At 45.2% G+C, this 15,101-nt stretch overlaps 1 protein-coding gene across 1 annotated transcript in view; it reads left to right on the top strand.

Annotated features, from left to right (window-relative positions):
• The window catches only part of GRK5 (G protein-coupled receptor kinase 5), a 285,412-nt gene that overhangs the window by 103,558 nt on the left and 166,753 nt on the right, over positions 1–15,101 (top strand). Inside the window, 2 exon segments of the mRNA XM_030202621.1 lie at positions 4,124–4,236; positions 12,806–12,883. Coding sequence (XP_030058481.1) covers positions 4,124–4,236; positions 12,806–12,883 — 191 coding nt within the window.

Genomic DNA, 15,101 nt, shown 5'->3' with positions numbered 1-15,101 from the left:
TGGTGCTTTGGAGAGTCTCTGTACTAGTTGCTTTATTGTTTCCATGGTTGGTGGGTCAAAGAATAACCAAGTTTTGTCAGCAGTTGTTATTGTGTGAGCTTTCTAGTTCATTGATAAATGTATTCAGGTCGTAGACTCCATTCAAGAGGGCCTTTCTTAGTTCGGTGATCTTGTTTTCAATGTATTTCGCCAAGGTGTCAGCTGAGGGGGTGTATTCGTTGGGTGATGTGTGTGCGGGTGGATAACATAGAGTGGATTAGTCAATAGAGGTTTTTTGTGTTTTGATAGCTGGGGCCGGCTTGATCTTTGTAGTGTTTTATTTTTGTGTGTCTCAGCCTAATTTTGTAGTTTATCGCTTTCTTCCATGCTTCCTTGTGTGTTGTGGTTTTGTCTTTGGACCATTGTCTGTCTTGTCTTCTGCAGAGTCTTTTTAGTTCTTTAAGTTCGTCGGAGAACCATTGGGAGCTTTTCTGTCTATTGCCTTTTCTTACTTTCACTGGAGCAATCTCTTCTACTACTACTACTATTTAGCATTTCTATAGCGCTACAAGGCGTACGCAGCGCTGCACAAACATAGAAGAAAGACAGTCCCTGCTCAAAGAGCTTACAATCTAATAGACAGAAAATAAAGTAAGCAAATCTTCTAAGACCATTCTGCTTCTTTCCTCCCATTATGGAGGATCACAGTGGGGTTGTTGAAGGGGAACCATTGGTGGTCATATATTCTGTCCCAGAACTTACTCCACGTGACTTGTAGGATATCTTGGTGGTCTGGATTTAGAGGATTCTTTCCAGTATAGCATTAGGTTTAATTTGGGGTGGTCGGAACAAGGGGTTTCAGTCCAAGAATGATCTTCCAATTTGAAATTATGGTTTGCTGAAAATCTAAGTGCTAGTAGGTTAAGGTTATGACCCGTAGTATGTGTGGTGTTAGCCTTTGGGCATATTAAGTCCCATAGGTGGAGGAATTCCAGGAAGCTTTTGGTGTTTTCATTGTCCAGGTCATCTAGGTGGAGATTTGACACCTCCTAATAAGACTATATCATTTTGGTTGACACACATGTTATATATGAAGTCCATGAGTTCTATATGTGCCTCAATCCATTTGCCAGGTGGTCTGTAGTGCAAGAGTTGATCTAGTAAGTTCTCGTCCCTTATTTTAATGGGCACATATTTCTAGGTGTGGGGATATTAGTTCTGATACTATTTTCTATTTTGAAGTAACATTTGTATAGTATGACAACGCTGCCTCCTCTTTTCTTTTCTCTGGTCCAGTAAACAATTTTGTAACCTGGGGGGCATAGATCATTTATAAGTGGGTACATAAGTACATAAGCACTGCCACGCTGGGAACAGACCAAAGGTCCATCAAGCCCAGCACTCTGTCTCCAACAGCGGCCAATCCAGGCCCCAAGAACCTGGCAAAAACCCAGAATTTAATAACGATCAATGGACTTTTCCTTCAGGAATCTGTCCAGACCCCCTTTAAACTCAGCAAGGCCAGCTGTCTTGTTTGAAGTGGAGCCATGTTTCCGTAGACCAAGCTTGTCTTCTTCCATCCAGTCTTTTAAAATAGCGGTCTTGTTGATCACTGATCTGGCGTTCGTTTAGCCAGTCGGTATTGGTAGATAGTTGTCTGTGTGTAGTAGTTCAGTTGTGATCTTGAGCAGCTGTTGTGTGGGCTTTTTGATACAGATGTGATTCTTCTTGGCCGAAAAGCTATGGCCATGGGTTTTGGCCGAAACTGACCATGTGTTTTCGGTGGAAGCTAAAAATTTGTGCTTTGCCCTGTTTGTCTTTCTCCCTCCCCCGACCCTCTGAACAGGTGTTGCCTCTCACTCCCCTGCCCATCTGTAACTGCGCCCTCCTTCCGCAGCCTATCTTATAATCCCTGGTGGTTTAGGGGTGTAGTCAGGGCTAGAGTGATCCCCAATTGCTCATGCTGGATCTGCTCTCAAAATGGCTGCTGTGACCTCTAGTGGCAGTCTTCTAAGACTACCAAAAAAGGTCATGGTAGCCATTTTGAGAATAGAGCTGACATGGGCAAGAATGACCAGGGATCACTCCTGCCCTGATTACACCACCAGGGATTGTTAGGTATTCTGGAGGGAGGGGGGCAACTCACTGCATTCTTTTTTTGGGTGGGGGGTACACAGAACTTCTGTTCAGCAAATACTTTAACAGTTCTATGCGGATTACACAGATTCAAGAGACTGGATAAACCAACATTCCAGGAATTATAAATTTGATATCCAATATAATCTAACTTTTAAGTAATACTAATTTGTAAAATAAGTAGGTTTTTAGCGTCTTTCTAAATACCAGATAATTTATCAGTGAACAAATCATTCCAGATTGAGGCTGCTTGGTGTTTAAGTGAAAAATTGAACATCCTATTTGATTTCATCTGCTTCACTAATGGAAAATGTAACATTTGGTTGAAATTCCTTTGAACAGGGGCATTATAAAGGCAAGTTATCCACTCATATAGGTAAGGCGGAACATCACCATTCATAATCTTGAAAATAGTGGTGCAAAGCTTAAATTGTTTTCTGGCTTCTAGAGAGAGCCAATGCAGCTTCACAAATAATGGGGTGAAAGAATCAAATTTGAGACATATATCAATCATTCTGCTGTAATGCAGTTATGATCTTGCGTAGTAGTTTATATGGCAAATAGAGTGCTCCAAATAAATGCTTTTGATACAATGGTTTAGCAGGAATTTAAGTCTGTAAATTTGGGATGATGAGCTCTTTAGGAATTAGCCTGTCTGTGGAGATATGACGTCAGCTGTCACTCCAGATGTGGTGCAAAGTCAGCCATTGTAAAAGCACTGCGGTTTTTAATTTTCTTAGTTTTCTCAGTTTTCTTTAGCTGAGGTCCATGTGTGCAGAGGCTGTTTTGCTTGGAGGTAAAACATGGTCTTATTATTGAAATTATTATATATACATAGTCTGCCTTGGATACTATTTGGGTGATTCTAAAGAATTTCCAGGCTCTGTTGGGTACAGTGATGCAGCATTTTAATCAAACTTGTGGCGTGCAGAAGCTAGATTCTTTGAGAAAGGAACTTGCAGTGATTTTCAAGCACAAGTTCTAGTTGGCTTATAGTGTTAATAGGGAAATAGTACAATGAAATGGAGTTTATGTATTAGGAAATAATTTGAGAAATGTATTTCTCTTCACTGTAATTTTCCAGAGCACATAGTCCTCGTAATCAGTATCATCAATGTGCTTTTTTTATTCTGGATTGTGCATCAGGCTGGTATAATGTCTGCAGTGTAGACAGTGTCTGGACTCCTTTACCCTATTTTAGTAAGAATTTTTATCATGCTTGTCCTTAATCAGTTTTATAACTAAATACAAAATGGAAAACATCTGAATGCTTCTTCTCTTGTTACTTGTGCACAGTTCGGGTAAGTATAAAAAGCTCGTGGTAATGTTTTGGGTTTTTTTTTTCTTTTTTTGGCACATTCTCACAAATTTCCCATCTCAGAAGATATTTATCTATATCTGCATTGATTTGGGAGTCTAAATGTGCCACATTTGTTGAGAAGTCCTTGCTAAAACAACTCTCCCAGTTGTCAGCCCATGCTTGCAGTTCCTGGGACTGGAGGGTAATAATCTCCTGTGGGTTTAGTAGAGAGCTGCCTACTGCAAGCTCCAACAATCCCCATTGGGCCTCACTGGTTATTCACACAACTAAACTTTAGGTTTCGGTTTCAGGTGATAAGTTTTGGCAACAGTTTTGGTTTCAGCCAAAAGTGTTGAGACCATTTCTGTAGCAATTTCAGTTTCGGCCATCCTCTGGCCTCAGTTTAGCATAACTGGTGTTGCTTGATAAACCTCAAAGTAAAAGCTGAAAAGGCTTAAACTTTATGCAGGGGCGGTTTAAAAAAAAAATTCTCTGCTGCCCCAACACCATCCATTTTCAGTGCAGCCCCATGTCTGCTTCTGGCAGTGTGATGTTGAATATAGGACTCTGTTATTGTTAGATTGTGTGGCAGAGAAATTTGTCGTCGTCAGCAAAGAAACCTGTTCATTTACTGGAGACTGGGGGTCTTGGGGTAGGGGACATCTATTATGAATGACGAAACATCTCACTGTACTTTCTTCTGTTTAGAGAGGGATTACGCCAGTCTTTGTGACAAGCAGCCCATTGGCAGACTGCTCTTCCGGCAGTTCTGCGGGACACGGCCAGACCTCGAGTGTTGCATCAGCTTCCTGGATGCAGTGGTAAGTCACTTACAACTCATTCATTCGTCATATATCTCAGGGTGCTTTCTTGGAGCGCTGAACCCGAGGAAACATACAACCGGAATCCCCAGCTAAGCTTCTGTCTTGTCTGGGACCCAGCTCATAAGTACAAATGTAGGGGTAGATTCAAGAAGTGGCCCCCAAAAATCAGGCGCAAAAAATATGGGGACTAAGCATTGATTTTGTAATGACAATTGTGCATGGAATTGCCGTTCTAGAATAGAGCGCAAGTCGGCATATGCACGCCTAACTTTAGGCCTGAGCACATATACCGTGTCAAAGGCTGGTGTAAATGGCGGCACCTACGGTTGGCAGTTGTACATGTAAGTGACAGCATTCTAAAACGTATACATGCAGTTGCAGGACCCATCCCTGACCCGGACCCCTTTGCCGTTGCATGCTACAGCATTTAGGTGTTAAGTTTATTGAATAGCGCCTAAGTTTAGTTCTGCTCATAACTACAAATTAGTGGCAATTAGCATCAGTTAAGGCCACTTAAGGCCATTAATTAAGTTAATTGTGCAACTGGCTCTATTCTAGAACCTGCATGTCCACATTTGCATGCAAGTTGGAAATTTGGGCACCGAACGTTATAGAATTTTTATTTATTTTATTTTTGTTACATTTGTACCCCGCGCTTTCCCACTCATGGTAGGCTCAATGCGGCAGGCAATGGAGGGTTAAGTGACTTGTCCAGAGTCACAAGGAGCTGCCTGTGCCGGGAATTGAACTCAGTTCCTCAGGACCAAAGTCCACCACCCTAACCACTAGGCCACTCCTCCACTCTGCGGGGGTAAGTCCTTGAAAATCACATGCCCTCTTCTTTCTGTTCCAAATAGTAAAAAGAGAGGATCCAGAATTGTAGACAAGCACAACAAAGAAACTAAAGCAAAAAAGGGCCTTCAGGATTGGAATAATCAAGAGTCCTTTATTCATAAGACCTGATACGGGCCGTGTTTTAGCGCTCATGTGCCTGTGTCAGGGGTCAAATGGAAATCAACTCTCTAAAACTATAAACAAAATAGCTTTGGATACTATCAAAAAGAAACAAAAGTGTCTCAAACTGATGCGTCTGAGCGAAATCGCTTTTGTTTCTTTGTTGTGATCTTCTTTCTGTCCCCCGTATCCCAGCGCAGAAATACATCTTCATTGTCTCCCTGCAAGAGCCTCTAGTGTAGGTTGTTTGATTCAGGTGACTTCCACATTAGTAAAATCTTGCAGTTAATGGAGCCCTGGTGTCCTTCATCTGTCCCTAATTGTAAGGAAGCTGGCACCGACATCTGTCTGAATATACCTTGAGAGAAGTACCAGCACCTCCCCATCACCACCACCCAAAACGCCCAGCAAGCAGAGTCACAACTTCTAGTCTCTCACGCTGCTTCCTTATAGGCCTTTGTCCCCTGAGCTGCTTGAAAGTTTTCTATTAATTCACTCCTATATGGGCTATGATTATAACTGGGAGATGAAGATCTTCTGGAGGTCTGCTGCTAGTATAAGCCAAACTGTCCTCATCCTGGTTTCCAGACCTGTCTTCAGGGACCCCCCCCCAAGCCAATCAAGTTTTCATGAGATTCATTTGGATGTCTCATGCATCTTCATTGGAGTGGAGTAGCCTAATGGCTAGAGCAGTGGTTCCCAAACCTGGTCCTGGAGACACCCCAGCCAATTGGGTTTTCAGGATACCCACAATGAATATTCATGAGGTAGATTTGCATGTAGTGGAGGCAGTGCATGCAAATCTCTCATGAATATTCATTGTGGGTATCCTGAAAACCCGACTGGCTGGGGTGTCTCCCAGGACCAGGTTTGGGAACCACTGGGCTAGAGCAATGGGCTGAAAACCAGGGAAGCCCAGATCAAATGCCACCTTGGGGAAGTCAGATAACCCTCCATTGCCTTCAGTACCAACTTAGATTGTAAACCTTCTAAGGACAGGAAAATAACTACACTACCTGAAAGTAACTCACCTTCAGCTACTACTGAAAAGTGGCAGGAGCCAAATATAAATAAATAAATAAAAACTATGGCTATCCCGAAAGCTTAATTGTTTTTTTTTTGGGGGGGTGTCCCTGAGGACAAATTTTGAAACCACACACTTTTCCATGGGCTCTGATTTGTGCTCAGATAGCATGAAAAGTAAATATCTCCTGGACAGTCTTTAGTCTCTGAATCTAGAACTGGAAAGATATCTGTGTTGGCAAGGTTCAGTGTCATAAGAACATATTGGGTCAGACCAATTGTCCATCTAGCCCAGTATCCTGTTTTCTAAACAGTGGCCAAGCCAGGTCGCAAGTACCTGGCAGAAACCCAAATCGTGGCAACACCCCAGCAATCAGCAGTCCTCCCCCACTTCCATCATCATTGGTAGGACAGATACAGATGGAAGTCATTGAGATATACAGAACCATTAGCATTAAAATATTGAGTTCCTGTTTTACATCAGGAAAGGGGAAGGGAAGATTTGTTGGATTTTTTTTTTGCTGGAATGGGCACTAGGACAGATATGGATAGCAGTCACTGGCTACCCATATAGGGACTCTTACTATACACCCGAGATGGTACAGCAAGTGGAATTTAAGGGACACTTTTTAAAGCCATTTATCAGGATTAGTAGCAAATTATCCCAGTAAATAGGCCTGTTTCAAAATTGCTCCTTCTCTGCCTGGCTACAACTATGAGCAAACTTCCATAGCACATGTCTTTTTAACTGGTTAGAAGGGGGAGGAGTTCTCTGTGGCCAGGTCAGGAAATCAAACCATAGATATTTGGTTGATGGGGGGGGGGGGGGGGGGGAAGCTGTGAGGGTGTCCTTTGGGGGTGGGGGGAGTATCTGCATGGTACTTAGCTCCCAGCCTTTTTTACATGTTTTTGCCTGTAAGTTTGGAAGTTGCATTATTCATTTATCTTGAGAGTTGTTAACCAGAGTTATCACAAATTACTGACCAGTGCCAAATTAAGCTGTGGTAAAATTCAGTATTTTGCTGAGCTTGCTCCTTTAATCACTTAACTTAGTGTCACCTGGACCTGAGCTGTGTGCTGAATTATTACCTGTGAATGTTTTACAGACATCTGAGCCCTTGATGACAAATACATCTCTGGCTATTCCTGGAAATCAAGCCAGTACTCGTACTGCGTTCAAACACCATAGGAAAGATCCAAGTTGTGAATCTATTGTAAGATGAGATGACCATCTTACATCACATGCACTCAGGCTCAGAGATCCAGGAACTCCAACTCTGCTCATACAATCTAACGCTCTGCATTTTATTTACAGTTTGAGTTTGCATTACTGAAATTGAGGCTGATCTTTGCAATTTCAAAGATTTAAGAAAATGAATATCTGGTAGAAACCAGTTGATCTTTTGTCTTCTTAGAGGCTGAGGTTGATAAGTTGCAAGGGTGCAGAAGCTGGGATTAGAAGGAAGAGACCTAGGGCCAGATGTACAAAAGCAGTCGTTAAACAAATAAGAGGAAATATTTTTTCACTCAACGAATAGTTATGTTCTGGAACTCACTGCTGGAGTATAGGGTAACAGCAGTTAGCGTATCTGGGTTTAAAAAGGTTTGGACAAGTTCTTGCGACAGACATGGGGAAGTCACTGCTTGCCCTGGGATTGGTAGCAAGGAATGTTGCTACTAATTGGGTTTCTTCCAGGTACTTGTGACCTGGATTGGCCACTGTTGGAAGCAGGATGCTGGACTAGATGGACATTGGTCTGACCCAGTATGGCTATTCTTATGTTCTTAAATGCTGCTGCTGCAGGAGAGCTTACTGAGTCGCAAACAGCGACCGATGCACAAAGGGGGATGGCATGCAAATGAGATGGATGGATCCCCCGTTGTGCATTGGTTGCTGTTTGCATCTTGAAACTGTCAAATGCATTTGACACTAGACCACCACAAAATGTTTTGAATTGTGGGGGGGAGGGGCTTGAGAAGGGTCCACCGGAGTCCAGCAGATAGCCTCTCAAGCCCACCCCCCCTCCACTGCACAACTCCAAAATCTTCATGGTGGTCTAGCGAACCACCTCCCCTTCCAGAAAATCCCTGGTGATCCAGTGAACCCCTCTCTTGAGCCCCCCTCACTACCAAAAATTGCCATGGTGGTCTAGTGACCCCCTCTGATCCACGTACCTGTACAATGACTCTTTCCTCCTTCCTTTGGACCCACCTTCTTAAAATGGCACCCAGCCCCTGCCTGGTGTATTCTAGGATGCACTGGGAGGGGCTAATCACCATACAAGGATGCACCGGGCAGCAGCTGGGCGCCGCCACTTTGAGGTGGGCCCAGAAGCAGGAGGGGAGGAGGCGTTGCTCCTGTCATGCCTCCAACTGTAGAGGTATGTGGAGGAGAGGATTTTATATAGTGCTGGGGAGGAGACGGCTGTCTTGGTACATGTGGGTACTAATGACATAGGAAAATGTGGGAGAGAGGTTCTGGAAGCAAAATTTAGGCTCTTAGGTAGAAAGCTGAAATCCAGATCCTCCAGGGTAGCATTTTCTGAAATGCTACCTGTGCCACGCGCAGGGCCCAAGAGACAGGCAGAGCTCCAGAGTCTCAATGCGTGGATGAGACGATGGTGCAGGGAGGAGGGCTTTAGATTTGTTAGGAACTGGGCAACATTCTGGGGAAGGGGGAGCCTATTCCGAAAGGATGGGCTCCATCTTAACCAGAGTGGGACCAGGCTGCTGGCATCGGCGTTTAAGAAGGAGATAGAGCAGCTTTTAAACTAGAAATGGGGGGAAGGCCGACAGTCGCTCAAAAGAGCATGGTTCGGGATAAGGTATCTTTCAAAGATATCACCATAACAGGGAAGATAGAGTATCCTGATAGTGAGGTTGCAAAAGAGATTGTAGTAGATCGGGTATCTTTAAATAACAATAAAAATCAGACAAAAGATTGCCATTAATACTGTCAAGTACCAAGCATGATGTACTTAGGAACAACAAACATAGTTTGAAATGTCTATATGCGAATGCCAGGAGCCTAAGAAATAAGATGGGGGAGTTGGAATATATTGCACTAAATGAAAAATTAGATATAATAGGCATCTCTGAGACCTGGTGGAAGGAGGATAACCAGTGGGACACTGTCATACCGGGGTACAAATTATATCGTAGTGATAGGGTGAATCGGATTGGTGGAGGGGTAGCATTGTATATTAACGAGAGCCTTGAATCAAATAGATTGAAAATTCTGCAGGAAACAAAACACTCCTTGGAATCACTGTGGATTGAAATCCATGTGCAAAGGGGAAAAGGATAGTGATAGGAGTGTACTACCGTCCGCCTGGCCAGGACGAACAGACGGATGCGGAAATGTTAAGGAAATCAGGGACGCAAACAAACTGGGCACACAATAATAATGGGGATTTCAATTACCCGCAATATAGACTGGGTTAATGTAACATCTGTACACGCAAGGGACATAAGATTTCTTGATGAAATCAAGGACAGCTTCATGGAACAGCTAGTTCAGGAGCCGACAAGAGAAGGAAAAATACTAGACTTAGTCCTTAGTGGTGCTCATGATCTAGTGCAGGGGGGTAACGATACGAGGGCCGCTTGATAACAGTGATCATAATATGATCGGTTTTGATATTGGCATTGAAGGAAGTGAAACTAGGAAATCAAGTACGCTAGCGTTTAACTATAGAAAAGGTGATTACGACAAAATGAGAAAAATGGTGAAAAAAGACTGAAAGGAGCAGCTCGCAGAGTAAAAAACTTGCATCAGGCGTGGATGCTGTTTAAAAACACCATCCTGGAGGTTCAGGACAAATATATTCCACGTATTAGAAAAAAGGGAAAAAGACTAAACGTCAGCCGGCGTGGCTAAACAGTAAGATAAAGGAAATCATTAGAGCCAAAAAACAATCCTTCAGAAAGTGGAGAAGAGAACCAACTGAAAGTAACAGGATAGATCATAAGGAATGCCAAGCCAAATGCAAAGCGGAGATAGGAGGGCAAAAAAGGACTTTGAGAAGAAATTAGCGTTGGAAGCAAAAATACATAGTAAAAATTTTTTTAGATACATTAAAAGCAGGAAACCGGCCAAAGAGTCGGTTGGGCCGCTGGACGAAAATGGTGTTAAAGGGGCGATCAAGGAGGACAAAGCCGTAGCGGAGAAATTAAATGAATTCTTTGCTTCGGTCTTCACCGAGGAGGATTTGGGGGGGACACCGGTGCCAGAAAGAATATTTGAAGCGGGGGAGTCGGAGAAACTAAACAAATTCTCTGTAACCTTGGAGGATGTAATGGGTCAGTTCAGCAAGCTGAAGAGTAGTAATCACCGGGACCTGATGGTATTCATCCCAGAGTATTAATAGAACTAAAAAATGAACTTGCGGAGCTACTGTTAGAAATATGCAATCTGTCCCTAAAATCGAGTGTAGTACCGGAAGACTGGAGGGTAGCCAATGTTACTCCGATTTTTAAGAAGGGTTCCAGAGGAGATCCGGGAAATTATAGACCGGTGAGTCTGACGTCGGTGCCGGGCAAGATGGTGGAGGCTATTATTAAGAATAAAATTGCAGAGCATATACAAAAACATGGACTGATGAGACAAAGTCAGCACGGATTTAGTGAAGGGAAGTCTTGCCTCACCAATCTAATGCATTTTTTTGAGGGGGTAAGCAAACATGTGGACAATGGGGAGCCGGTTGATATTGTATATCTGGATTTTCAGAAGGCGTTTGACAAAGTGCCGCACAAAAGACTCCTGAAGAAATTGCAGAGTCATGGAATCGGAGGTAGGGTATTATTATGGATTAAGAACTGGTTGAAAGATAGGAAGCAGAGAGGTAGGATGCGTGGCCAGTATTCTCAGTGGAGGAGGGTAGTTAGTGGGGTCCCGCAGGGGTCTGTGCTGGGTCCGTTGCTTTTTAATGTATTTATAAATGACCTAGAGATGGAATAACTAGTGAGGTAATTAAATTCGCCGATGACACAAAATTATTCAGGGTCGTCAGTCGCAGGAGGAATGTGAACGATTACAGGAGGACCTTGCGAGACTGGGAGAATGGGCGTGCAAGTGGCAGATGAAGTTCAATGTTGACAAGTGCAAAGTGATGCATGTGGGTAAGAGGAACCCGAATTATAGCTACGTCTTGCAAGGTTCCGCTTTAGGAGTTACGGATCAAGAAAGGGATCTGGGTGTCGTCGTCGATGATACGCTGAAACCTTCTGCTCAGTGTGCTGCTGCAGCTAGGAAAGCGAATAGAATGTTGGGTGTTATTAGGAAGGGTATGGAGTCCAGGTGTGCGGATGTTATAATGCCGTTGTATCGCTCCATGGTGCGACCGCACCTGGAGTATTGTGTTCAGTACTGGTCTCCGTATCTCAAAAAAGATATAGTAGAATTGGAAAAGGTACAGCGAAGGGCGACGAAAATGATAGTGGGGATGGGACGACTTTCCTATGAAGAGAGGCTGAGAAGGCTAGGGCTTTTCAGCTTGGAGAAGAGACGGCTGAGGGGAGATATGATAGAAGTGTATAAAATAATGAGTGGAATGGATCGGGTGGATGTGAAGCGACTGTTCACGCTATCCAAAAATACTAGGACTAGAGGGCATGAGTTGAAGCTACAGTGTGGTAAATTTAAAACGAATCGGAGAAAATTTTTCTTCACCCAACGTGTAATTAGACTCTGGAATTCGTTGCCGGAGAACGTGGTACGGGCGGTTAGCTTGACGGAGTTTAAAAAGGGGTTAGATAGATTCCTAAAGGACAAGTCCATAGACCGCTATTAAATGGACTTGGAAAAATTCCGCATTTTTAGGTATAACTTGTCTGGAATGTTTTTACGTTTGGGGAGCGTGCCAGGTGCCCTTGACCTGGATTGGCCACTGTCGGTGACAGGATGCTGGGCTAGATGGACCTTTGGTCTTTCCCAGTATGGCACTACTTATGTACTTATGTACTTATGTCTACTGGATCAACAGGGAGTTTTTGCTTGGGGGTGCAGGGGAGGTCAGGGATCCATGAGTGCATACCATGTGGAGCAGTCTGGTGCAAGCAGACTGCTCCCCATAAGCACAGGTCTAGCTAAAGTTTTTCACGTTAAAGGTAGGCGGAAAGGTCTTTGCGTTGCTCAGAATTCCCATTTTTAATACTAATAAGCTCATTGCATTGTGTTTGTATAGGGTAGTCAGTAGCTGCTACGGGGAACAGTAAAAGGGACACAGAACCCCTTTGTGCATTACACACTATATAATGTTTGCTTTAGACATGCTACAACCAGTCTAAAGCAAATGTTCCAAGCACGGTAACCTTTGTGCATCAGGACCCTAGTGAATGTTTCTTGTAAAGCCAAGTAACCCTGTTGGAAGATCTAGTTGAGCAGTTGTCCTCCCTGTTATTTCTGTACCTGTAATGTTTATCTTGTTGTTATACTACTTTGTAAATTCTTTTTCTCTTTATTTTAATCACTTCATGGATTACATTGGCAATATATAGAAACTGGTCATGGCAATAAAGTTGGTCCAGGTTGTACACATTATCACGCCAGTACTGTTACCCCAGAGTATGTTCTTTCTCTGTGTTGCAGGCGGAGTATGAAGTTACTCCTGATGAGAAGCTGGGCGAGAAAGGAAAAGAAATCATACTCAGATACCTCACCCCTGAGGTAAGAGACACCTCAGGAGACTGGGGAGAAGGGAGTGAATGGGACAATGCATGTGAAGAGTGGTGCAAGAGATGTGATTGTTTACGATATCTGTATCCTCTATCCACCATACAGTCATGAGCACAGGTAGCAAGTGTCATTCTCTGCACATCATGATCCTGGAGAGTCCTTTCTAGGTGCTTCAAGTCCCATGAGAGATAGGGCCAGCATTATATGAGCAGGGGCCTAGGGTAGAAGCTAGGGAGGAGCCTCAACATAGGAGCCAACTCTTCAAAATTATTGGGGGTGGTAAACCCATAGAAATGACCTCTCCCTAGGCATAGTGAAGAACTTTGTTCAATATTGGGGAGGGGTGCTCAAGCACCCACAAATCTGGCTTCTATGGTCCTCAAAGCCCCTCTTCGGGTTATGCTGCCTTCAGCATGAGTCAGGCTTGGACCCCCCTTGCCCCCCCCTAATACTAACTGTGATGAGAGATAGGAAGAGCAGACGACACCTCCCATGACCTGTCCACTCAAGGATACTTATCTGCTAACTTGAAGTAGCTGTTTATGTATGAGTCATATCTACTTAGTTAATAATGTGTGTGGAGATCTTGGTGTAGCATGTATGTGATGGTTGTTTTTATTATGGTTTGTCAATTTATCACTATGAATATACTTCTCCGAGGACAAGCAGGCTGCTTATTCTCACTGATGGGTGACGTCCACGGTAGCCCCTCCAATCAGAACTTCACTACCAAAGGCCTTTGCTAGCTCTCGTGCGCCCATGCGCACCGCGCATGCGCGGCCGTCTTCCCGCCCGAACCGGCTCGTGTTCGTCAGTCTTCTTTTGTCCGTGCTCAGGATGGTTGTGTTTTGCCGCCGTTTCATGCCCCTCAAGTTGACCCTCGCGCATCTTCACGATTTCGCTAAAAAAAAAAAAAGAGACCTTGGTCTTTGTCCCCTCCCGTGTGTCCAGTTTGTTTCCCCGGCGTAAGTTTCCTTTCGCTTTCGGGGTAGGCCTTTTTTGTGGCCTCGGTACGGGTTTTTTTCTCTCTCCCTTATTTTTGGTGCCCTTTGTCACTATCGCGAATTTTGATTTCGCCGGCGTGATTTTTCCACCCATGTCATCGAAGTCTCCCAGCGGCTTCAAGAAGTGCACCCAGTGCGCCCGGGTAATCTCGCTCACTGATAGGCACGCTTCGTGTCTTCAGTGTCTGGGGGCTGGGCACCGCCCGCAGGCCTGTAGTCTTTGTGCTCTTTTACAGAAGAGGACTCAGGTAGCGAGATTGGCCCAGTGGAATGTGTTGTTCTCGGGCTCTTCGTCGACAACAGCACCGGAGGCATCGAGTGCATCGACGTCGACAGCATCGAAGTCTTCGACCTCGGCATCGACTGCATCGACGGCATTGAGGTTTCGACCCTCTGCATCGTCGGTACCGAGACATCGGAAGGCTGCGTCGGCGTCGGTGGTACCGGGACCTCCGCTGTTGCTGATGTCGTCGGACAGTGGTGCTTCGACTGGAGTGCAGGTGAGGGCTGTCCATTCCCCTGCTGGTGGCGGTGAGCCTTCGGGTGGGTCTCCTCCTGCCCTGAGGGCTCCTGCGGTACAGCCCCCCTGAGACCGACCTTCTTCGGCCTCAGCCCCGAGGAAGAGACGGCTGGATTCTACGTCCTCCTCGTCGGTACCGGGAAGCTCCGTTGACATGCTTCGTTTGAAGAAATCAAAGAAGCATCGACACCGGTCTCCTTCCCGCATCGGTACCGAGAGCTCTGGGTCGCCGAGGGAGTCGGCACCGGGAGGACCACTCACCCTCTGTTCAGGAGGTGTCAATGCGCTCCACCTTGGACAGCCCGGAACCGCCTCCACGCCCGGAACAGACTCTGACCTCGACGCCTGCATCGGCTTCTCAGTCTTTCTCCACAGCCGCTCTGCACGAGAGTCTCCGGGCCGTTCTCCCAGAGATACTGGGAGAGCTGTTGCGCACTTCCCCTCCGGTACCGGGGGTGCCTGCGCCACCGGTACCATCGAGTGAGGCGCCGGCTGGCCCTTTGTCCAGGGTGAGGTCTCCGACATCGGTACCGCCTCCCAGGAAGACTCCCCGATGACGTCTGTGGAGGGAGCTTCGCCTGTGCTCGCGAGGGAGTCTACCTCTCAACGCTCCCACCGTGGCCGTTTTTCCACGGAGTCGAGTCGGGCACGGCTTCAGACACAGGTTCGGGAACTTGTGTCTGAT

This window comes from Microcaecilia unicolor, chromosome 5 (assembly GCF_901765095.1).
Source record: "Microcaecilia unicolor chromosome 5, aMicUni1.1, whole genome shotgun sequence".
NCBI lineage: Eukaryota > Metazoa > Chordata > Amphibia > Gymnophiona > Siphonopidae > Microcaecilia > Microcaecilia unicolor.
This window is presented reverse-complemented; position numbering and strand designations above follow the sequence as displayed.